General features: G+C 37.2%; 1 protein-coding gene and 1 non-coding gene across 3 annotated transcripts in view; both read left to right on the top strand.

Moving 5' to 3' along the window:
* Positions 1 to 25,354, top strand: part of Ano10 (anoctamin 10) — a 193,467-nt gene that overhangs the window by 21,750 nt on the left and 146,363 nt on the right. The window contains exons 5-10 of one of the 2 annotated variants that reach the window (XM_027932522.2): positions 3,802 to 3,921; positions 4,196 to 4,765; positions 6,185 to 6,240; positions 9,217 to 9,291; positions 11,089 to 11,271; positions 22,925 to 23,116. In XM_027932522.2, coding sequence (XP_027788323.1) covers positions 3,802 to 3,921; positions 4,196 to 4,765; positions 6,185 to 6,240; positions 9,217 to 9,291; positions 11,089 to 11,271; positions 22,925 to 23,116 — 1,196 coding nt within the window. The remainder of the gene's footprint in view (positions 1 to 3,801; positions 3,922 to 4,195; positions 4,766 to 6,184; positions 6,241 to 9,216; positions 9,292 to 11,088; positions 11,272 to 22,924; positions 23,117 to 25,354) is intronic. The other variant, XM_071600325.1, reaches the window with a different exon arrangement.
* LOC114090426 (small nucleolar RNA SNORD45) lies at positions 13,475 to 13,552 on the top strand. Its single transcript, XR_003582349.1, has one exon. It is a non-coding gene; the product is annotated as a small nucleolar RNA SNORD45 (small nucleolar RNA).

The raw sequence follows: 25,354 nt of genomic DNA, 5'->3' as shown, positions 1-25,354 counted from the left end.
GGGCCATTCATCATTCCATCAAATGGCCAGCAACGTGGAAAACAGAATGCTGTTTCCATGTATGTCTTGGTCGTCAAGTGGTGATCTTGACAGCTGTCCATTGCTTGCTTCTCTACGTGCTAATATCTTTTCATGCCTCAGACTCTGCTTCTCCTACTGCTTCTTAACAGAGACAGGGGTCTGTGTAGGTATACATGCATGTGCCTGGGCGGATGACCTAAGGAAAGATTTTCTTTAGAAAGAGGAGTTAAGGGACCCAAGAACTGCCCACATATTAGCTGTATCTTAAGGAATGTTATCTAGTTTAGGTTACAGTTTTGTCTCAAAACATCCTTCAGATGATTAGCACATTTCGATTGATGAGAGCTGCTATGGTTTAGATATGGTTTGAGTTTGTTCCCAAAAGTTTCATGTTGTGGAGGGTTGGTCTGCTATGTGGCAACATAGGAGGTGATAAAACCTTTAAGAGGTGGTCCCTGGTGGAAGACTTAAGATCATTGGGGACATGATCTGGCTTCCTCTTTGTAGATGTGATCTTGCCCTATTGAATGTGCTCCTGCCCTCTGCTGTGAGGTTCTCACCAGAGCCGAGCTGATGCTGGTGTCAGAATTGTGAGCTGAATAAAGGCCCTGTTAGTAGAAAGTTAGCCTGCCTCGGGTATTTTGTTACAGTAGCAGAAAAATGGACCTAATATGATCTGACACATTTCCTATTATGTCTTTGATATGATTTGGTTTTTTAAATTATTTTTATTGGTGAATTATAAGTATATATAATAGTGGGATTCATTATTCCATATTCATACATGCACATAATTTGATCACTCTCATTCTCTGGTACCTTCCCTTGCCCTTCCTTTCTCCCTCCCCTGACCTACTCGCTCTATTTTACTGATCTCCCTTCTGTCATTATCATTCTTATTTTTAATTTGTGATTATAATTATATGTATGTATGTGTGTGTGTGTATATATATACACACACACACATACATACATATAATTATAATACATATATATATGATTCATTACAGTGTGTACACAGATATAGCATAATTCATGAGATCATTTTTTAAATTCCTTTTCTCTCTTTCTCTCTCTCTAGCTTCCACAAATGAGATAAAACATTTGACCCTCAACTTTCTAAGTCTAGCTTATTTCATTTAGCATGATGTTTTCCAGTTCCATCCATTTACTAACAAATGCCATAATTTTATTCCTCTTTATGGCTGAATAAAACTCCATTTTGTATATATGCCACATTTTCTTTATCTGTCCATCTCTTGGTGGACATCTAGGCTGATTTTATAACTTGGCTCTTGTGAGTTGCATTGCTATGAACATTTGTATGTGTGTATCACTATGTATGCTGATTTTAGTTCTCTTGGATAAATACCATGGAGTGGGATACCTGGATCATGTGGTGGTTCCACACTTTTAGTCTTTTGATAATCTCCCTTAGATTAGATCTCAATTTTTTTTTTTGCTGATTTCTTACTGGTTATCATAGTTAGAACCCAGTACTTACAGGAGATCCTTCAGCAATCTTGAAGGAAGGAATCTGGTTTAAGTGGTTGCTATCTTTAAATAGGCCCAGGTGGTATCATATTTTCCTTTCAAGGTAATGCTCCTTCCTAGTAATTACATTCTTAGCTTCCCTGAAAAGGTTGAAGGATTAAAAACAAACAAACAAACAAAAAAAAAAACACACCAAGAAAACCTATTTTTAGAAGCTGAAACCAGAACCATGCTTTGGCAATGATGGTGAAAAGAAGACCAGTAATTTAGGCCTTGCAGCTTTATATTCTCTCAGAGTGCTCAGTTCACAGTCCTATTTTTAGAAACATAGAAGCTGGTTTTTATGCCTGCCTGGAAAATATTCTGTAGTAGAGTGGAGTCATCTTTTATAAAAGAACTTGGAAATAGTAAAAATAATAATTTAGATGCCATTAAGTCAATTCAAAGTTAAAATACTTTGTGTAGTAATTGGAAAGGATGGTGATAAGAAAATCTGCTATAACCTGTGCATCCCCAAATAAACGATGAGAATCAGGTTGGTTGTGACTTAAACTCTTCCTAGCTGAAAAACATCCACGGAAACACTTTAGGATAAAAATGTTTTAAAAATGGATTTGACAGCACGGGAGGCCGATGTAACTTAGCCCATATGTCTTTTTACCCTAGCTGCTGATATTTTGAGGATATACCCTTTTCAGTCACTAAGAAGGAGGATTTTATCACAACCCTAGTTTTTAAAGTTTTTCTCCTCTGTATAACTTACTTATAAGCTATAATTGTAAAAAGAAACATACATTATGAATCATTGTTTTCAAATCCAAAGTTTCCCCCATTGTTAGTATCAGGTATCTCCTCTTTTTAATGTTTTTCTTTTTTCATTTCTAAGGAGTTAAGTCTACTTTTAAATTACTCTGAAGATTTTTAAAAGATTTTTTTCCTTTTTTAAAAATTTTTTTCCTTAGTGGTCCTCACTGAGGGGGTCTCATGCCTGGGTATTCTCATCCTTGTCTTTGGTGGCAGATAGATAGGAATGAAGGGAGGCATCCATTGGAAGAGGTGAGCTGATAAACCTTCAAGAGCTCCAACCTCATCCATGGATAAAAAATGGCAAAACATTCTTTTTTTAATGCAAATTCCATCTCATAAGCAACCATGTTCCTTAACAGGAAAATATACTATAAATTCATATGGCAAATATTCCATGTCCCCCGATATGGCAAAAGGCTTTACATCCAAGTCCTCTGTTTCTACTGACAGCCCTTCTTCCTGAGGCCCTGAAGGTCCCTTCCCACCCTTTTGAGTCACTGTGAGTAATTAGGATAGAAGAGAGATCAATTAATATTTCTAGGAGATGCTGTCTTTGGTTAAGTTCATTTGTCTTTTTCAGATATGTGCACAAGTGTCAAAACCATACTAGAAAAATGACTGCTTATAGTAGGAAATCATTATTTTGATTTTGATATTTTCTGTCTGTGGGTATGTCTTTGCAATTAGGTTAGAAAATATAAAAATGATGGAAAATGCTTAGTCTCAACAAGAATGAAAGGAACTGAACATTTCCCTGCCTTCACAAATAGTAGAAGGATAAATTGTTAAAAAAATTTTTAGGGGTAATTTGTAATGTGTGTACAAATTTAAAATATATGTGCCCTTGGACCTAGCAATTCCACTTCTAAGTGCATATAATAAGGAGAGAGTAAACAGATGGGAAAAAGTATTTGTGCCAGAATTTTAGCATTATTCACAATAATAAAAAAAGGAAAACAAGTATTTGTCAATAGAGGATTAGTTGTTGATAGCATTTCATACAAGGAAATATTGTGACACTGTTAAAGAACATTTCATGTTCTATTGACATTGAAAAATATTACACATAATTACATGAGAAAAGAGGACAGAGCAATGTGACATATAAGATGATTTCATTTTTTGTTATTAAAGTATAAAGAATATATACTTTGAAGTCTGGTTATAAGTTAAGTTGCTATTTATAGTAACTATTTTCAGGAGAGGGAGAGAAAAACAGGATCCTCTCATTCTAATTTATACATTTTTATGGTTTAGAATTTTACATGAACTTTCTTTCACCAAGAAAATAGTAAAGTGATTTTACATTCTGAAAAATGAAAGAATGTACGCGTGTGGAGCAGGCAATGTGACCTCCACCTGTGTGTACTGCTCCTCTCGTGGGTGTGTCCTTGCAGTGTTTGCTGACAAGTACGTGATCTTCACCATAAGCCATCTCCAATTTATTTTATGCGGTTTTTGCGCCTCTTCCTGTAACAGTGAGAAGATTGCTCACATCTGGCATCGTGATTCAGGTGTTTCCACTACATGACCCTGAAGCCCTGAAGAAGCTTGAGGATACCTGGTACACTCGGTTTACTTTGAAGTATCAACCCATAGGTAGGTGCCAATACCTGTCTTTTACAGAAGAAGAGACCTGTAAAGAAATGTCTCCATCCGGCAGTGGAGTCATCTCTCTGGGGAAGATAATTTAGTGCTCTGCTAGGCACAAGATGCAGGATGGACCTATTCCGCATATTGATTGGGGCATGAGGGCATGAAATGACCCCCACTTCACTTTAAAAAATGTATAATTTACTTGCAGTGATTAAAAAGGAGTCTTTGGTGGTCTTTGGTAGTCTTTACTTAAGTTCTTTTTTCCCTTCCATTACAGACAGTATTCGTGGCTACTTTGGAGAAACGATTGCTCTTTACTTTGGATTTTTGGAGTATTTTACTTTTGCCTTAATCCCCATGGCTGTCATTGGGTTACCTTACTACCTGTTTGCGTGGGAAGACTATGACAAGTATGTGATCTTCGCCTCGTTCAACCTGATCTGGTCCACAGTGATCCTGGAGGTGTGGAAGCGTGGCTGTGCCAACATGACCTATCGGTGGGGGACATTGCTGATGAAGAGACAGTTTGAGGAGCCCCGACCAGGGTTTCATGGGGTCTTGGGTATCAATTCTGTCACCGGTCGGGAGGAGCCTGTCTACTCCAGCTTTAAGAGACAGCTGCGCATTTACCTGGTCTCGCTGCCTTTTGTATGCCTCTGTCTCTATTTCTCTCTGTATGTCATGATGATTTACTTCGACATGGAAGTCTGGGCCTTGAGTCTACACGAGGATAGTGGGTCCGAGTGGACAAATATCTTGTTATATGTGCCCAGCATCATCTATGCCATCATAATTGAGATCATGAACCGCCTCTATCGATATGCTGCTGAGTTTTTAACTTCATGGGGTAAGCCTTGATTTTTTTTGTATTCACGTCTTATTTTGCCTATAAGAAATGTTTCTTAGGTTCTAGGACTACAGAACTGCCACCATGCAGAGGAGATGGATGTTCTCGTTTGTTATAGAGACATGAGGAAGAATTCATCACCTCTGTGAGCTCTGATGATCTTTGTGTTAGGTTTATCACAGCTTTCATTTATTGAGTGTTACTATGTTCTGGATGTCCAGTAAGCACTTTATCCACAGTATCTTATTTTCCCCTCCTCAGGGCACTTTGAAATAGAAGTCATTTCACCATTTTGTGGATAAAAGATATTGAAAAACTTAACAAGATTTTAACAATAAACTGCAGAACCAGGCTAATCCACACCTATCTGTCTTAAACCTCTGCTCGTAATACTGTAACAGTGTGTTTCATGCTGAAGGTAAAATAAATTAAAATTATCTTCATGATCCTAGGGCTAGTATCCTAAAATTGACTTGTCTAGTTCATTTGGGCACTGAGGACTGCTATCAGCAGAGGTGGTTCTTCATGCATCTCTCTGTAGAAATGAGGAACTTGGTTATAGTTTAAAAATGGTCTGAATTCACTCATTAATTGTTTATTCAAACAAATAAATAAATATGCTATATTATAGCTTAGGAAGAAGTCTAGGCCTTAAATTCATGGATCATAAAGATGTTTTAAATTATTTTAATTAGTGATATAACAATAGAAGCAACTATGTGTTGAGGGCTTCCTTTTTGCTGGTTCTGGTCTGAGGCTGCATATTATTTCTGATTCTGACTCCAAACCCGGGAGGAGGGTGGTCTACCTTGTGTTGTAGGCGAGGAGGCTGAGTGGCAGGAAGCTAAGTAGCTGGCCCAAGGTGAGGCCATGGCTGAGCAGCTGAATTGCTGTTTTGATCCTGGATGATCCCCTGCCTCTGTGCAGGATGACACTCTCCTCAGAGTATTCCTTTTTGTTCTTTTGTTAGGCTATTTTGGGATCTGTACAATGTACCATGTTTAAGCAAGGATGGAAAGTTGAATTTCCATCTCTTCAAGTTACTCCCTGTAAGTCACCTGTCCAGAAAACTATAACGTCCTCCTCTTAGTGGTTATGATCAGTTTTGCCACTTATCCAGGACCTTCTTTTAGGCAGTCATTTATAAGATCATTTGCCGATGCTTCCCAAATTTCTTTTTAGCATTAATATTTAAAAAAATTCAGACCACATGATATTGCAGACCCATGAGGAATGTGTCCTTGCTTGGTGTTCTTGGTGGCAAGGAATGACCATGACCAGAAGCCTGGCATATTTAGTGACTGAGGATCTGTGATCATATGTCTCTGTTCTGAGCAAAAGTCCCATTTTACCTCACGTCAGTGCACCCATGTTTTTTTCTTATCTGAGAGAAATTATCTTTCCTTTTTAATATTTTAGAGAATCACAGATTGGAATCTGCATACCAGAATCATCTAGTTCTGAAAGTTTTGGTGGTAAGTAGAGTTTTTATGTACAAGTCCATCTGAATTTTGAAACTAATGGATACTACTTGGTGTTTAGGATTACAAATATGAAGAGTGACTTCTAATTTAAGATAAATTAGCCTGTTTTGTATAAATAGGCAAGAGGTGATTAATAAGCATGTGTACTTTTATGTTCAGTGACCTTATTACAAATGTGTATGTGGTGTGAGACTTTACAATATAGAGATTAGTAACGTAGCCCATTTCCAGTTATTAAATAAAAAAGGAACCACTTTCTAGACATGTTTGTATTTAGTAACCTCTTTGAATGTTTTTGCTATTTGGTGATCCTCTCAGATACCTGCAGTCTGAATAGTGATGAAACCCTAAATTATTTTTAAAATTTTGGTAAAGAAATTTCCAAAGTCCAAGAGGTTTCCAGCATGTTTTGATGGATGGGAGGAAAGAAATGGAGAGAAAGTATTGTACGATGTGCTTGCTGTTTATGTAAACACTCACCCATTACATCTCTTTCCATCATTATTATAAGTCATAAAGAAGTCCCACCTTGAAAGCACCTCACTAGTCAGAGGGTTACCCCATCATCTGTGTCATAATGTAAGAATCCCTGAATTTGTTGCTGGAATGGCTCAAACACAGTCCACATACTTCACACTTCAAACTAGGGTCTTCGTTCTAGCCATAGAATCACCCTAAGAAGTTTGCCTGTCTGGTTTTTCAGTCCTTAAAAGATCAGAAATCACCATTAGGAGAGTTCCATAAGTAGGTAAACTTAGGCAAGAGCAGTTAAGGAAATAGAAGACTTGTCATAGATAAAAATTCAGTAATTTGGCCATTAAAACAAGAGCAAGTGACCTTAGCATCTTACAAAATATCTAAAGGCCTGATTCACATTATGAAATAATGGATATTTAAAATGTTGGTGAATCCAAAGGAAGTTGCATAATAAAGCAGAGGACCTCATATTACGTTGTTTTAGTTAGCTTTTTCATCACTGTGGCCAAAAGACCTGATAAGAACTTAGAGGAGGAAAAGTTTATTTTGGGTCATGGTTTCATAGGTCTCAGTCCATGGTCAGCTAACTCCATTGCTCTGGACCTGAGTGAGGCAGCACATCATGGCAGAAGAGCATGGAACAGGAAAACAGCTCAGGACATGACAAAAAGAAGCAGAGAGCTCAGCTCACCAGGGACAGTTTATAAACACCAGAGTCACACCCCCAGTGACCTGCTTCCTGCTGTTACACCTTACCTACCTACAGTTAACACCCAGTTAATCCACATTTGTGGAATAATCCACTGATTAGGTCATTCCTCTCATAATTGAATTATTTCACCTTTGAAAATTCTTGCATTGTTTCACACATGAGCTTTTGGGGAACACTCATATCTAAATTATAACATCCATTAAGAAGTTCACTTCAAAAGACCACAAGGGAGCTTTTGCTCGCAGAGCTGAAAGCATGCATCTTTCTTAAAAAATTCAGTTATGTATAAGACTTTGTTATCTCTGGCAATGCCGGATACGATGCCAGGTGGCTGCTCTGTAAAGATCCACACGTTTGAACCAGTTCCTCCTGCATTGTGTTTGTTACTCTCTCCCTTTCCCTGTAACTTTATAGAAATAGTGTTTGTCAGTCTTTCAGGCTTTGCTGTTCAACTTCCATTCTGACTTAGCATCCCTGTGCTGTGGCCATATTGATCTCACTGCTCATCATCTGGACAGTGTCCCAGTCCTAACTAGGTGCTCACTCTTATACACATAGCAGCCTCTTCCTCAGAAGGCGATGCTGTGCCACAGAGAGTAGGCAATTGGAGACTGGGAGGCAGAACCCTAAGTGCAGGATGGCGACAGGTTCTTGAGCCAGGGAACCACTTGAAGGAATGGGACTTTTTGTGGCAGAATCTCCTGGCTGGTGCCCCTAGCCCCAGGCTGCCACTGTGCCTGGCAGGGCAGTGAAACTCATGCCTCTGCTGACAAAGATGCTTCCCAACTGGGCTGGTTGTTTTGACTGGTGCTAGTGCCGCCTGGCTACCCTGGTGTTTCCTGGAGGAAGGGAATCTTAGGCCCTTGAGCAGAAAGAGGCATTGGTATTTGTCCCTTGTTGTGATAGGCCCCCTTGCCAGAGCCACACAGCTTGCTCTGTTGTCTCCTGTGTGACTTAAGGTCTGTGGGCATGAAGAAGTTTCCAAGGTGGGGCTGTTTGTTGCTATGAAGTCTTTCTTGCCATGTTGCCTGCCTTCCATGGCATCTCTCTATGGGACAGGGAATCTTGGGCACTGCAGGGAAGAAGGGTACTTCCCCTGCAGCTTACTGCTAGTGGGGCCTGATTGAAACCCCCATGCCCATTCCTCTGGGCTTGCTGGTATGGATGGGACTCCTATTTGAATAGGGAGCAGTGAACCAAGCTGGTCTACCCAGTTCCTGGGATGGGGTTGCTGGGCCTTGGTTTTCCCTTGAGTGGGGACAACTTAAACCCCATTAAATCCAACGTTTTCAATTCTGCAAATATTTCAACAAAACTGGCACAAATGTGTTCGAATAGGTTGGATTAATCTGGAGTTTTATATATATATATATGTGTGTGTGTGTAATGTTTGTTATTATTGTATAATCAGATACTTACATGATATGTATGTTATATAGCATATAATTATATTTATAATTGCACTCAAGTTTTTACAGGTGTTCTACACGTCTGGGATGATGGGGTAAAATGGATTAGGATGCCGATGCTGTGTTGTTCCTCTGGTCCTGGGGTCCCCAACAGTTTACTTCTTCCTAGTGCCTTTCAGAGCTCTCCTTTGGTTTCCTCTCCCGTTATCCAGAGTTGATAGTGGTATTTAGTAAGAAGGCACAGGGAGGTACAGTTCTGTGCCTTGTTATCTGGAACAGAAGTTCCTCATTGTGTTTTTTAATGCTGTATTTAGGATTATAATAAGGTACTGCAAAACAGTATTTAACATTGTTATATTTTTTTGGCAGTTCAACTTTCTAAATTGCTTCGCCTCACTCTTCTACATTGCTTTTGTCCTAAGGGATATGAAGCTTTTGCGCCAGGTCAGTGTGCATAACAGAAAAGAATCTGTTTTTTCAGGTCTTGGTTAGTTTCCTATATTCAGGTAATTGTCTTCAGATTATTTTTATAAATAAAATCTTTTTCAATTTTGTATATTTCTAAGCCCAATTCTAAATATGAAAAACATGAGCATGCGTGCCCTGTGTATCATTTTAAACTGATGAGAAATTAACCAATTTGCAAAATTAACCATAAAGGGCAATAAAATCAATTATGTGGTTCACTTCAAAGCTTGTTAAACCAGTCCCAACAGCCAAATGTATTCATTAATTGAACTTCTGGGGTGTTTTAGGCAGGGGAGATTGGTATAACCTTAACAGGTCTTTTTTTTTTTTTTTTTTACCTTAACAGGTCTTGTAAATTTTATTTTTAAGTTGATAAGTTGTTGAACTTTACAGTTCAGTGGATCCTGTGCTGTGCTCTTTCTTTACTGAAATGTTTGGGAAAGTCCCACATTTATTTTGGCATCTTGTCATTTCTGGATCATGTTTTTAGTAGTTTTTAGTAGTGACTAAAAACTTGATTGCAAATTATGAATTTCTAAATTCTCATTTTGTACTTGAGCCAGTTATCGGTAAAGGGCCATTTCTTCCTGGTTCTAATATTCTGAAATGGTTTGTGAGCAGTGTCTGAAATCCTAGGATTCTTAATACTTACATGAAAGATTGGGATAATTTCCTCGGAAATTAAAAAAATTGTATAATCAGAGAAATTACAAGATTTTATAGTTGGGTGCTAATGGCTTGCATAAATGTTGTTGCTCTTATCAACTATACTAGATACATTGCTACCTTTTAAAATTATTTTTGCAAATTGGGAAAGTTAAAAATAATGTATTTGGATTTGATTAGCTGAATGTATGGACCTTCTCTGACCCCACATAGTGGTGTATTATTAAGGTATGACTTCTTATTTCTTATCTTTAGAGAGTCTCCTTTAGTTATCAGGGGGAATGAAGGAGGACTCTTTAAAAATCAGAAGTGTAGTGCCAGCACAGGTGATGTCAGATGGAAACATTCATTTCCACCTGGGGAAGGTGGAAATTGGTCCATCATCTCTGGAAACCACTAAGGTAGCTTCCCCAAGAACCTCAGCTTGTTCCTAGTACATCATCAGAGATGTGATCAAGACTCACAGATGTGGGATATCCTATGAGAGCTTTTATAATAAGAACAATTGGAATTAAATTTAATTCAGCAGCAGTGTATGAGCTAAGTAAAAACATTTTTAGTGATATGGGAAAAATGCTTTCAATATATTGAGAAAAGGAATATAAAAAAGCATGTATGTATAGGATGATTGTAGTTTAATTGTACACATGATTGGGAAAACTACCTCAAGTTGTGGTAGCAGTTCTGTCATGGTTATGGAATTATGAGTAGCTTTTTGTTTCTTCTATTTTCTACTGCAAGGTGAGGATTTGCTAATTTTATAATTCAATTTTTTTTTAAAAAGTTTTTTTTCAAAGTTGTCAACATCATTTAGATTTTTATGTTGTGGTTAGGATGAGATGACAAAGAAAACAGTTTCAGGTTACTACATTTTCCTATTGACTCAATTGGCTTATTTCTTATCATCTTATTTGTATTTTAATCTAAGTCTTTTCTGTGACAACTGTAAATCAGAAACACTTCTCTAACACATAGCTTGTCTAATATTAGTTTTTATAACATAATAGTATAGTATAATTTTAAGGCCTCATTTTATTTATTACATAATTATATGCATATTATAGTTTTATTAAGCTACCTTGCCATGACTTATGTTCTTCTCTTTAGAGCTTGGCCACACTTCTGATTACTTCCCAGCTCCTTAACCAAATAGTGGAATCTCTTCTTCCTTATTGGCTCCAAAGGAAGCATGGTGTGCAGGTGAAGAGGAGGGTGCAGGCTTTAAAGGCAGACATTGATGTTGCATTATATGAACAAGTCATCCTGGAAAAGGAAATGGGAACCTATATGGTAAGTTGGATTATTGCTGAATTAAACATTACTGGAAGTGGATAATAGTCATGCCTGTCGTACACTCATTGTCTCAGGTGACACTATTTTATAAGTGCTTCCAGCCAGTTTCCTCTCTGAACCACTTTAAAGTTGAAAAGATGGGGTCAGGGTTATAGCTCAGTGGTAGTGCACTTGCATAGCATGCAGAAAGCCCAGGATTTGATCCCTACCCCCCACCCCCCGACAATGCATTAAAATGCTGCCATCTTGGATCAAAAGTTATGCCCAATAACACCAAAGGGCAAGTTTAGGAAATTACTTGACAGTTTTGCAGAACCAGGAGGTGAGAATAGTTGCTCCAAACATGACAGAGCAAGGGAGAAGTGACTGCCCAAAGAAGCAACAGCATTGCTCACTCTTGGCATTTCAAACTCATAGAAAATTATCACTCAAGCAAAAAATTGAGGACCACTGCTGAAAATGGAATGCCAATGCGAAGATTAATTTTTAGTTTAAATTAGTGGTGTTGTAGATATAAATCAGTTCCTTTCAGACAGTTTATTTTTAGGAACTATAAGAAAATTAGTAGAGATTTAGTTGCTTATAATATTTGAAAAGTCTAGCTCATAAAAATCTAGCCATGTATGCATAAACTTTTATTGTGCTCCACCCGTGTTCACTGTCTGTATTTGGTGGGGTGGGATTTGGGGATTACATTTCTTTCAGGGCTCTTTTTCATGCATTCTGTGCCTTCCTTTTGGACATGGTAAAAGATCTATTTCTTGGTGAAATAGATCCCTCGGTAGTTCACTCAGTGAGGGTCAATTTTGTTAGACATCCGTAGTTTCATTTTTCGTGGAGAATAAGTTCATCTTTTGATTACTGAGTTCCTTAGCTGGCTTTCATAGTTTTTCTAATATGCTAAAGAATTTTGGTTTTTATGTTCATCTTCAGTAAGAGTTCTCCCTCTTCTCTCTGCTCACTTCTCCCTGCCTTATTTATTGCAGCTGTTCCCTGGGGCTCCCACCCCTGGTTTGCTGGGGATTCTCTATTTCAGGTCATGGAGCCAGTAGGTAGCCGTCCACACAAACTGTAGTTCCTGGCTGCAGTTGTAACTTTTTTCAGCCTCCCTTTCAAGATGGGTGGGGGTTGACTTTCCGCCTGGTTCCAGTTAAATTCCAAGGAAGGGTGCTCTCTGTTCTCAGTTCTCCTGCCTGACAGGAAGCAGATCTGAGCCACCTCGGCCTGCCTGTGGAGTTGGAGCCTGGCCATGTTCTGCCTTCCCATCTTGCTTTTATTCCATTTCTTACGTATGCACCTGTTTTTTTCTTGTTTCTGACTGGGGATATGTCTTTTGATTAAAATATCTATATACACAGTTGCATTTTCTATCATTTCTGTGTTTAGGGGAGAAGATATAAAGTATAAATACACAGCACAACTAGAATGACAGTGCCACGTGTGTTTATATGTGAACGGCAGAGAACATGCACACAGAGGAGGAGTTAGAGATGGGGAGCTCGTGGATACAGTGGAGCTGTCCTTTCTGAATGCCCATCTGCTGTGGGTTAAAACCCAGTCTCAGTTAAGTCACATTATGTCAGGATCCTCTTCTTGCTTGTGCAAGGAGTAGTTTTTTGGGGGAGCCAGATTTGTTTTTCTTCCTTCATGCTGTTCCAGAAACTAACCCAGCAGTCTCTCCATCATGCTCATCATTCACCCTCCCTGCCCTGGAGAGGCCACATTTTCCCAGCCTTCACCAGCTGCTCCTGGCTCTCCTTCCTTCCTCTTGGTGCCTGCCCCAATCCTCAGCAGCTTTCCTATTTTAAACTAAGCAAGCCCTTCACCTCCTGTGTGGTTTGTCCTGTCTCTTTCTTGTCCCTCACAATTTCTTGAGATAAAGTCTCCATATTATTGTCAGTGTCCTAATTTTCTTCCTATAATCCGTTAGAATCTGCTTTCGGCTATTCTTTTTCTCTGAAATTGGGTAAATGACATCACCTCCTAAAGTGCCCAAACCAAGCTCATAATGTCTCCAGAGAACTTTCTCCTCTTTTCCCTGGCTCAGTAAATGGTATACAGTAATCCAAACAACACAGACCTGTGTGTACAGTTCTTACTTCTTCTCTGAGAACTGCATGCAATAAGGTGACACTGCCAAGATCATAGATCTTGCCTCTTGTGGCATTTCAGTCCAACTGACAATGCCTTTATGAAGGAAGGTGAAGGAGGCTCATATTACCTGAATTTACTGCTTATGTGTGATAGCACTTCAGCTCTAGAATTACACTGAGATTTTGAAGAAAAGTAGAAGCTCTATGTTGTTAGTCATTTGGTGACTAAATCAGGAACAGGGGTCAAGACTTGGTTTTCCCAGTTTATAGTCTTTCTGTTGTACAGCTCAGAGGATCTGTGATGTGACATGAGAAGAACTGGTGTATTAATCTCCCTGGCAGGTCCTGGGACTGTAAGTGAACTCCAGGCTTACAGGGTTCCTTCTCAGCTTGCCTGTAGGGTCCTCCTGGTCTCCCATAAGTTCCCAGTGTACTCTCTCCACTGGAGCAGCATTAGGTATTTGTTATCTTTAATGTATTTGGAGAGAAGAAATGCTTTGGGGCACATTTGTTCTAGATGATTGTTTCTGGTGCATTGATCCTTCCCTTGTGGTATATTTTGCTCCTCACTGAAGTCAGAAAATTTAGGATTACATGTTCTGGGACTCCATCCTGACTGCCTGCATGAGTCTAAGATAATGTTGTCAAGCTTTGGGAAAAAGCAGTTTGGTTGAAATTTTTGAGAACATTATTGTAAAAGTAATACTTGCTCACTTACTATAGAAAACTTGGCAAATGCAGAATAGAACAAATAAGAAAAAGGAATTCCTCTGTCGTATCCACACCTAGGATGACCAACTGGCGCCCCTGACCCCTGCTCCACCAGCTCCAGACTAGGGCTTTGCAGCTTCTTGGGTCTTCACTGTCCACTGCTGTCCTTTTCTTGAAACTGCTAGTTTTTACCCAACTACCTAGCCAAGGAAGGTTGAATTTTCACAATGCCTGCTCCACCCAGAATAATAATCACCCCACAGTAAGTGAGCTGCTGTCTCTTAAGCTAGACATTAGTGAGGTTTGCCAAAAATGTAAGTGATGTCCCTTTTTACACTTAAACAAGTGTATTTTTCTAAAAAAAAAAAAAGAAAAGAAAAAGAAAGTGTGGTATATATACTCAAAGAAATATTATGCAGCTTTAAAGAAGAGAGAAATTGTAGCATTTGCCAGTAAATGGATGGAGCTGGAGAATATCATGCTAAGCGAAATAAACCAATCCCAAAAAACCAAAGGCCTGATGTTTTCTGTAGTATGCGGATGCTTATTCACAATAAGGCGGGGGGCACTAGAGAAGAATAATATTACCTTAGATTAGGTAGAGGGAAGTGAAGGGAGGGGAGGGGATGTGGAGATAGGAAAGATAGTAGAATGAAATAGACATTATTACTTTATATATTTTTGTGACTGTATGACCAATATGATTCTACAACATGTATACTCAGAAAAATGAGAAATGATATCCCATTTATGTGTGATATGTCAAAGTGTATAAATGTATTCTACTGACATGTATAACTAATTAAAACAAATAAAAAAAATTAATTAAAAAATAATCAAAGTTATGTTAAAAAACAAGTATATTTTTCTAAAGATATTTTATTTTTGTTAATGTTATTATTTTAATGAATTAATGAAAAAATTTGAGTTTTAATTTCAATATGATAAATATCGCTAGATAAAACTCACATGAGAATGTCCTTAACATCCTCAGTAACGTTTAAGAGTCTAAGCTACAAAGTTTGAAAACTGCAGATCCAGAATAGTCTCCCTCTCTCATGCTTGAAGACACTGACTTTTTTGAATCTGTTGTCCATTTCCTCATGAGGCCACTGTGAATGATGTTGGAGGTGCCCTGCTCTTGTACCAGTCAGGAGACTCTACCCTTGTCCCTTTGGTGGGGCTACTGTGCTTGATCACTTGGTTGACTTGCTGGCAGATTGTAAGGATTCTTTTTAATTTTATAATGAGTTATCTTTGGGTAGATACTTTGAGACTTCTCTGTTCCCTATACATGTCTTTAAAAATGTATTTTCTAATCATTGCTAGCATATGGAAATGCTGTTGAGTTTTGAGTCTTACCGAACATGTTTGCTGAATGCTCCAGTATTTTTTTCCCCAAATGTCTATTTTCTTTCTTTCTTCAGTTTTTATTCTTTTTATTATATCTTTTAGGCTTATTCTCATGTTCACTGTAATTTGGATAGAAGTGGTTATAACAGCAATATTTTTCTTGTTCCTGATTTTTTGTCTTCTCTCCATTGGGTGTTATATTTGTTCCATGTTGCTGGGGTATAACTTTTATCAGTTTAAAAATGTTTTCTGTTGCTTATTTTCTAAAGATTTTTAAAATCATGAACAATATTAAGCTTTATCAAGGGTTTTTTGTTGTTGTTGTTGCTTCTGTTGTGATTGTTATATTATTTCCTTAATTTATTAGTGTTTTTATTAATATGAGTACATTTCCTAATGGAACACCATGTTCAAATTTGAATGATTAACTATTTGTTCAGTGTTTTTATGTACATTGCTACGGTCAAGTATGCTAATATCTTATTTGGGGTTTTTAAACCATCAGCTCACAATTTTCCTTTCTCAGTCACTTGAGTTCCTTACGGAAACCCTGTTTCAAACATAGAGCATTTAGCAGGCATTCAGTATAATACTTAATAAGGAACAGTGTTGGGAAAAGAACAGCCCAGATTCTGTGGTCTCTGCCCTGGTGGCCTTCATTCTATGCTTTTTTCCTGCCATTCAAATCTACATTATATGAGTAAGCTCTGTGCAGGGAACTCTGAGACAAACGATGTAAGGAGCAAGTGGGGTGGGTCACTCCAAACTTGGAACTATATCTTCATACACTTAATAAAGTAGATATGTAAAATTAGCTATGGCTTTCACTGTCATAGTATTTTTAAAAACTATTTTGTTCTTAAAGTTTGCAATTAAGTTCTTAGAATTGTCTTAGTTGGTCATTCCTAACTTTCCAGGGAATAAAGTAGAGAAGTGCCTTAGTTAATGTATTCTTATATTATGTGTGTATTTACTTTGTTAAACATGTTTTTTTTTTTTTTCCTTCTTGATGTTGGGTTATCCTGGTTTGCTAAATTTATTGTTTCAAATGCACTGAGAAGTTTAAAAATACTGATTCACTCAGAATCCCCTGGTGGGATTGAAACACAGAATAGAGAGTGCACTGCTGTGCTGCTGGGAAGGGCTCTGTACATTAACAATGCCAGAGGCCTGTGTGTGACTCCCAGAGCCTGCCCAGGAGCATCTGAGAGATACTGACTGCACATACCTACAAAGGCTTGACCTTTACAAGCTGGAACAATATAATTTTGAATGCTGAGCATAAGATGTTAGGATTTCTTAAGACTGAACTATGGTAAAAATGGCTTGATTGCTAAAATTTTTACTCTTTCCCAACTTGTGATTTCTTCACTCTTCAAGGAAGTAAATTGATGTTATTTTCCTGGGCATATTTAAAAACCACATCTTGATGCTTGCAACACAACATAAGGAAATATTTTCTGGAGCCAGATGCAACCAGTGAGCAGTTTAGAGACTGCTCCCCACTGAGCCCAAGCTGAACATTTGGCTTGCCAGCTCCAAGGTACAAGTGTTTGGTGTTACTCTCTGCTGAATCTTGAAAATAGCCACTGAGACCTGGAATCCCTGGGCTATTTCATGCAAATATCTGGAGCATTTGAAAGAAGCACTTCCTCCATTCCTACTCCCCACAACTGTGTTTAGGATTTTCTATTTAAGTGAAGTATAAAGTAAGAAAAGAAACTGGCTGGAAGTAGAATCTGACTTATACTAAAGCTGTCAGCTACTGATCCTAATATGTTTATCTTGATGAAAGACCATGTGGGAGATATAGCAATAATTATTATATTTATTAACTTTAAATATAGTGCTCAATATTGCTTATTATTTCAATATTGTTTGGAAACAGTGTATAAATATTTCTCTTAAACTGGAATTATTATTGTGTGGTGCTGCATGATCCTGAGACATGAGGATGCCAGAAGTTGGATAAACACTGGCAATAAGATGTGAGCATGGCTTCTGGTGTCATGCAGGCTGGCTCTATACCTTGATCACTGTGCCCTGAGATCACAGTACCTAGCTAGTACACAGTACCTTGTTCTGATCTCCCAGATCAGGACATGTGAGATATTGTGAGCCCTCAGCCTCTGATGAGGCACTTGAGTGGCACTGTCCAGATGTGGTGACTGAGGTTAAGAGTCACCATTCCCAGGAGTCCCACCACACTGAAGGCTCCTTTCTGCAGTTATTAAAGATCACAGTGACTCTTTTTCACTTCCCTTCTGCAGAAAGGGGGATTTCCTTATGGTATCCCCATTTTCTGTCACTAATGAAGCCAGTAATATATCTCTTCTTTGGCCTCATTAATGTTTCTGCTACTTCTCTTAGTGACTCTGGGCTGGGTTTCTTGTTACCATCAGTGGTATTTTTCTCTTTACTTTAAATTGAGATGTAATTTACCTACCATAAAATTCACCACAGTTTAATAGTTTGTAGTAAATTTACAAGTCTGTGCTCCTGTCACCCCTTGTCACTCCAGACATTTTATCGTTCCATGTCCATCAGCAGTCCTCCTTTCCCCAGCCTTTGGCAGGCACTAATCTATATTCTATGTCTGTTATAGTTTGGTCTGGAACGTCCCCCAATGTCTCATGTATTGAAGGGCTTGGTCCCCAGCTGATGGTGCTGTTGGGAGGTGGTGGAAACCTTAGGAGATAGGCCTAATTGGAAGAAATGGGTCACTGGAAAGGGGTGGGTACCTTTGAAGGGTACATCTTGTTCCTGGCCCCTGGCGCTCTCTTTCTCTATGCTTTCTGGCCACCTTGAGGTGAGCAGTTTTCTTCCACATGCCCTCTACCATGATATTTCTTCCTGCCTCAGGCCTAAAAGCAATGGAACCATCTGATCATGGACTGAAACTCCTGAAGCTTTGAGTCAAAAAACCCCCTGTTCTCCTCCAAGTTTATTTTGTCAGGTATTTCATCATAGTGATGAAAAGCTAATACAGTAACTACAGATTTACCTATTCTTTGCATTTCATATAAATGAAATCATGTAATATGTGACTTTTTGTGTCTGACTTCTTTTTACTAAGCATAATGCTTGTAAGGATTGTCCATGTTGTAGCATGTACTGACACTTCATTCCTTTTTATGACTGAATAATATCCTATTTTATGGATATACTGCACTTTGTTCATTTGTAATGGACATTTGAGTTGTTTCTACATTTTGGTTATTATGACTAATGTTATAAGGTTTCGTATGAATATATGTATAAACATACATTACCACATTCTGGGTCATATGAGTTAACTCCCTGAGTAACTTTTGTAGGAATCACAAGATTGTTTTAAAAGCAGTGGTATGGTTTACATTCCTGTCATCCCTGTATTAGAGTCCTGATTTTGACATGTACTCATCCCAACTTGCAATTTTCTGCTGGTTATTTTCTTTCTTCTTCTTCTTCTTCTTTTTTTTTTTTTTTGGTAGCCATCCTAGTGGGTTTGAAATGATAGCTCATTGTGTGTTTGACATATATTTCCTTAAGGACTGAAGATGTTGATCATTTCTTTATGTGCTTCTTGGTCATTTGTATATCTTCTTTGGAGGAGTATATATTCACATTATTTGCCAATTTTTTGATTGGATTGTGTTTTTATTCTGTTGTAAAAATTATTTATATATTTTGAATCCAAGTCTCTTTTTAAAATATTTTTTTAGTTGTTGATAGACCTTTATTTTATTTTATTTATATGCAGTGCTGAAAATCGAACCCAGTGTCTCATCCATGCCAGCCAAGTGTGCTACCGCTGAGCCCCAGCCCCAGCCCCCGCTTGAATCCAAGTCTCTTATTGGATATATAACTTGCAAATATTTCCTTCTGTTCTGTGGATTGTCTTTTTACTTTCTCTTTTTCTTTCTTTTTTCTGTCTTTTACAGTGTTGGGGATCAAACCCAGGGCCTCACACATGCTGGGCAAGTGTTTCACCACAGAGCTATACTACTAGCCCTCCTTTTCTTAATATTGTCCTTTGATCTACAAATGTTTTTAATTTTGAAGTCTGATTTATCTCTCTTTTTTTGATGCACGTGAGTTTGGGGTTACATCTAAGAAACCATTATTTCTAATCCCATGGTCAGTCAAATCTACCCCTAGATTTTCTTGTGAAAGTTCTATGCTTTTGCTTTAATATTTAGGTCTTTGATCCATTTTGAGTTAATTTTTATGTTTGATGTGAGGGAGAGGTCATGTTCAAATTTGTTCTTTGATATCTAGTTGTCCTACCTCCATTTATTGAAAAGATCATTTCTTCTCCATTGAATGGTCTTGGCACTCTTATTGAAAATTATATGACCTTTGATGTAGGGGTTTATTTCTGGATTCTTAATGCTATATTCCTTAGACCTGTCTGTTTTCCTTATGCTAGTATCACCCTGTCTTGATACTGTAGCTTAGTGGTAGGTTTTTAAAATTAGGAATTGTGATTTTTTTTTTGAACTTTGTCTTTTTCAAGATTGTTTTGGCTGTTCTGGGTTCCTTGAAATTCCATCCAAGTTTTAGGATTAGCTTATCCATTTCTATAAAAAAATGCAATTGAAATTTTGATTGGGATTGCACTGAATCTACAGATCAGTTTGAGGACTATTGTCATCTTAATGACATTAAGTCTTCCACCTTAGTAAATACAGAATGTCTGTACATTTTTAGGTATATTTCAGTTTCTTTTAACAGTGTTTTATGGTTTTCAGTGCACAAGTCTTACTCTAATTTGGCTACATTTATAGATAAATTATGCTTTTCAATGTTATTACGACTGGAATTGTTTTCTTAATTTTATTTTCAATTTGTATTGCTAGTATATAGAAATTCCATTGATTTTTGTGTGTTTATCATGAATCCTGCAACTCTACTGAAATCATTTGTTAGGTCTCAGGATTTTTTGTGGGTTCTTCAGGAATGTATAAGATTATATTTTCTGCAAATACAGATAGCTTTAATTTTTAACTCTTCTGGATAGCTCATTTCTTTTTCTTGCCTAATTTTACTGGTTAGAATCTCTAGGTCAGTGTTGAATAGAAAAGAACAGGTGTCTTTGTCCCATTCCTGACCTTGGTTGGGAAGCTTTCAGTCTCTAACCTTTAATGTGTTAACTATGGTTGTTTTGTAGATATGGCTTATCAGCTTGACGGGATTTCCTTCTATTCCAAATTTGTTGAGTGTTTTTATCATGAAAGGGTTTTGGATTTTGTTTTTCTGTCTTTAAACTTTATTATATTAACGTGGTTGGTCACATTAATTGATACATATATGTTGAACTAATCTCATAATCCTAGGATTAATTTTACTTAGTCATGGTTTAAATTACTTTTGATATGCTGCTGGATCCAGCTTGATAGTATTTTGTTGAGGCCTTTTACATTTCTGTTCATAAGAAATATTGGTTTATAGTTTTCTTGCAATGTGTTTGTATGATTTTGGTACTAGGATAATATAGGCCTCATAGAATAATTTGGGAATTGTTCCTTCCTCTTCTTTTTGGAAGAGTTTGAACACTGTTATGAATTCTTCTTTAAATTTTATAGAGTTCACCAGTGAAGCTGTCTGGGTCTTGGCTTTTCTTTGTGGAAGTTTTTGATTATGAACTCGATCTCTTTACTTGCCAGAAACAGAAGAGATGCTCTTTTCTTCTTGAGTCACTTTTAGTAGATGTGTCACTCTGGGAGTTTGCCCATTTTATCTATACTCTATTTTCTTTTGGCATCCAATTATTCATAATATTCCCTTATAATCCTTATAATCAGTGTAATAGTCGCTCTTATATTCCTGATTTTAGTAATTTGAATCTTCTCTTTTTTTCTAGTACATTAAATAATGGTTTTTCTTTCTTACTTCTTCCTCCTTTCCTTCCATCCATCTATCCATCCATTCATGTTTTTAAAAAATGTTTTTCTAAGAACCAATTTTTTTGTTTCATTGATCTTCTCTACTGGTTTCCTATTCTATTTTGTTTATTTTCATCCAGTTATTTATTTCCTTTTGCTTGCTTTGGATTTAGTTTAATTGTCTTTCTCAAGTCTGTTTTGACAGAAGTTTATATTGTTTTGAGATGTCTTATTTTTCAACAGATGCATTCACAGTCTTAAATTTACCATTGACCACTGCTTCTGTGACATCCTGTAAGTTTAGGTATATTGTACCCTATTTTCATTCGTCTTAAAATATCTTCTAATTTCTCATGTGATTTTTTCTTCTTTGACACTTTTTTTTATGTTGTTCAATTTTCATATATTTGTGAATTTCTGAAATTTCCTTGTTACTGATTTCCAGTTTCCAGAGAGGATACTTTGTATGATTTTTAAGACTTTTAAATTTATGAGAATTGTTTCATGGCTTAACATAACATCTATCTTGGAGCATGTTCCACTTGCATTTGAGAAGAATGTGAACTTTGCAGTTGTTGAGTTCAGTGTTCTTAGCTATGTGTTAGGTCTCTGCTTTTGTGTTGGGCATGCCATAAGCACCAGGAAGTTTGCAGCTCCTGTTTGTGCATAGCATCACGGTCAATTAGAAGTGAGATCATAGAGTTTTCTCAGGTCTCTCCTGAGCATGTATATGGTTGTGAGCATGTATATGGTTGTATGCACGTGCCTGTTCTTCTAGAGTCCCAGGAAAGTGTTAGAGCTTTTTAAATCACCTATTGACTTCTCATTCCTCAGCTTTACCTTTAATTCTCTGGCTAGTCTATTGTTTGTCAGAGTTCCACCCTCCACCCAGGGAGACATAATGTTGGAACATTTGACAACCACCCCTAGGGAGAAGCCTTTGGCACTGGGAGAGACTTTGAAAACAAGTCTTTTGAGTGGGAGTGTTCTAGAGCAGCACTAGCCACGTGGAATAATGACTTCCCTTTGGGAAGGAGGCTTTCAAAGATCTCCATTCCCACTCTGTTGCCTCTGATACTGGGAATGCATGCTGTTATGTTTCAAGGCTGCTGCAGAGCCCAAGGATTGGGAGATAAAACGAAAGTATGATACAATTCCATAAAACTCAGCTGTTTTTCTTCATTATCTGCCATCTGAGTTGCTGTCAGCCGAGGGTTAGATTCTAGAATAATAAAAACATTGATTCTGGGAAACTTTTCTGATTTTTCCCCCCTTTTAATGAAAAGGTAAAGTTTTGGTGATCATTACCAAGTTCACTGGCATGATCACCATTGATTTATTTAATGGAAGGTCGGGGACTCACATTCTGGGGTGTCCATGATGCGAAGGTGCCATTTCTAACAAAAACACTGGATTATTTCTTTTTAGTTGGTTGAGCAAGCATGTTTAGCTTTGCCATTGTTTGCCAAACAAAAAATATAATGATTCAGTAATTTGGCACAAGAAAATGAGCAGCTAAATCTTTTTTATTCTATATTTCAGTGATTTAATATAAAATCACTTTGGGTAGTATTCTTATTATATAACATTAAAACAATACCTCTTTCTTGTCATTTACATTTGCAGGGAACCTTCGATGATTACCTGGAGTTATTCCTGCAGTTTGGTTATGTGAGCCTTTTCTCCTGTGTTTACCCATTAGCAGCTGCCTTTGCTGTGCTAAATAATTTCACTGAAGTCAATTCAGATGCCTTAAAAATGTGCAGAGTCCTCAAACGTCCATTCTCAGAACCTTCAGCCAGTATTGGTGTATGGCAGGTAATTATTTGAGAAAAAATATTTTTAAAAATATGAGACATTATGACAAAACAAACAAACAAAAAACACCAAACAAAAAAGCAATCCCTAAAAGAGAGATTAGCAAAACTAGAGGTTAGTCCTTACTCAGCAGCATAATAGCTATATATGACCTTACAAAGCCATTAACTTTAACTTCCTTTCTCTGGCTTCACTTTTTAAAATTTTAAATTTGGCATGTGGGGCAGATAAGATGAAAGATATAACCTCTGAGGACCCTTACAGATTTAAAACTGATAATTCTCAGGGAAAGAATCTGGCAGAGACTTTTTCTCCTGGGGTAGAAAGAGGCCCTCCCTGATGCAGTCTCAGTGGAGACCACATGAGAGCCTAGATTTCTGCTCCTACCTGTAAAGGCAGTAATGAGGCTCCTGCTAGGTGAACTCAGAGTAAGCATAATGGAGTGTGCAGTGGAGGTGACATGGGAATACAGATCAGGCATTTGTACCTCTCTCAGCAAGGAGATGTTAGTGGAGGTCTAGTGAGAAACCAGAGCACCCACTTCTCTCTAGTAATCATAAGGATTTCCTGCCTCAGCTATTAATGGTATCCATTAGGGAACCTGGACTGCTACCTTCACCTGGTAGTAACAAGATATTACCCCTCTTCCTTTGCTGGAGTGCCATCCAGGACCAACTACAACAGAAGGTTTAAAGACCCAGAGCCTCATAGTACCCAAAATGCCCAGGTTTCTATTTTTTTTTTTTTTAAAAATCCCTCATCATACCAAGAACTGGAAAGATACCAAACTGAATGAAAAAAGATAATCAGCACATGCCACCATTGAGATGACACAGATGTTAGAAATACTGGACAAAGATTTTAAAGAAGTCATGATAAAAATGCTTTAACAAGTAATTATGAACACACCTGAAACAAATGAAAAAGAATTTGATTGTCCCAGCAAAAAAAGAGAAGCTATAAAAGAGAATCAAATTGACATTTTATAATTGACAAATATAATAGCTGAGACAGAAAACTAAGTGGATGGGTACAACAGCAGAATGGAAGATGGGATAGAGGAAAGAATTAGGACCTTGAAGATGTAACAAAGAAATTACACAATCTAAACAACAGAGAAAATAGACCATAAGAATAAACATAGCCTCAGTGACCTGAATGACTGTAACATTCATTAAAGTTATAGGAAATGATGAAGGAGGGGCCAAAAATATTTGAAGAAATAATCTGGCCACAAACTTTTAAAATTTGGTGAAAGACCTAAAAAAAAAAAAAAAAAAATAGATTCAATAAGCTGTGTAAACACCAAACTAGATAAGTCCAAAGAAATCTGTGTCAAGACACATTGTACTAAACATATGAAAACTTAAGACAAATATTTGGGAACACTAAAAGAAAAATGTCATTTTACCTACTAGAGAGAAACAGTTAGAAGAGCCAGTTTCTCACTGGAAACCACAGAGGCCAGAAGAAAGTAGCATGATAGTTTCAAGTCCTTAAAGAAAAATTTTATTAATATAGAATCCTACATCAAGAGAAGATATCCTTCAGAAATGAAGGAAAAATCAAGACACTTGCGGATGAAGAACTAAGAATTTCCTGTCAGCAGACCTTTTCTAAAAGAATGACTAAAGAAAGTTCTCCAAACTAAGGAAATGGTAAAAGAAGTAACAGTAGATAAATTCACAGTTATTGTTCAGGATTTCAATACTCCTTCCTCAACAATTGATACAACAGCTAAATACAAAATCAGCAAGAATACAGAAGAATTCATCGATTCCATCAAATGACAGTATCATTACAATGAAAAAGTATAACAACCAAAAATACAAGTGAGCATAATAGAGACTTTCCTTCTTCTCTTGAGCTTTCTTAGTTTTTTTGATGTTTGAAGCAAAAGTTATAATACTAATAATTCTAAACATGTGAAGAAAATATTAAGATAAATATAGAAAAGGGATAATAAAAGAGATAAGTTTCCATGCTTCACTCAAATTGGTAAGTGATGGGACAAGTAGAATATGATAAGTTATATAACGTAATCGTAGAGCAACCACTAAAAATTTATACAAAAGACATACTCAAAATATTATAGATAAATCAAAATGGAATTCTAAAAAATAATTAAGTAAACCTCAGTAAGGCAAGAAAAAGAAAACAGAAATGAAAAACAAGGAACAAACAGAAAATGAAGAAATGACTGGCTGAAGTCCTAACATTAATGATTATTTAAAATGT

Source organism: Marmota flaviventris, chromosome 1 (genome assembly GCF_047511675.1).
Source record: "Marmota flaviventris isolate mMarFla1 chromosome 1, mMarFla1.hap1, whole genome shotgun sequence".
Lineage (NCBI taxonomy): Eukaryota > Metazoa > Chordata > Mammalia > Rodentia > Sciuridae > Marmota > Marmota flaviventris.
Note: the sequence above shows the minus strand (reverse complement) of the source record. Positions and strands in the feature narration are given on the sequence as shown.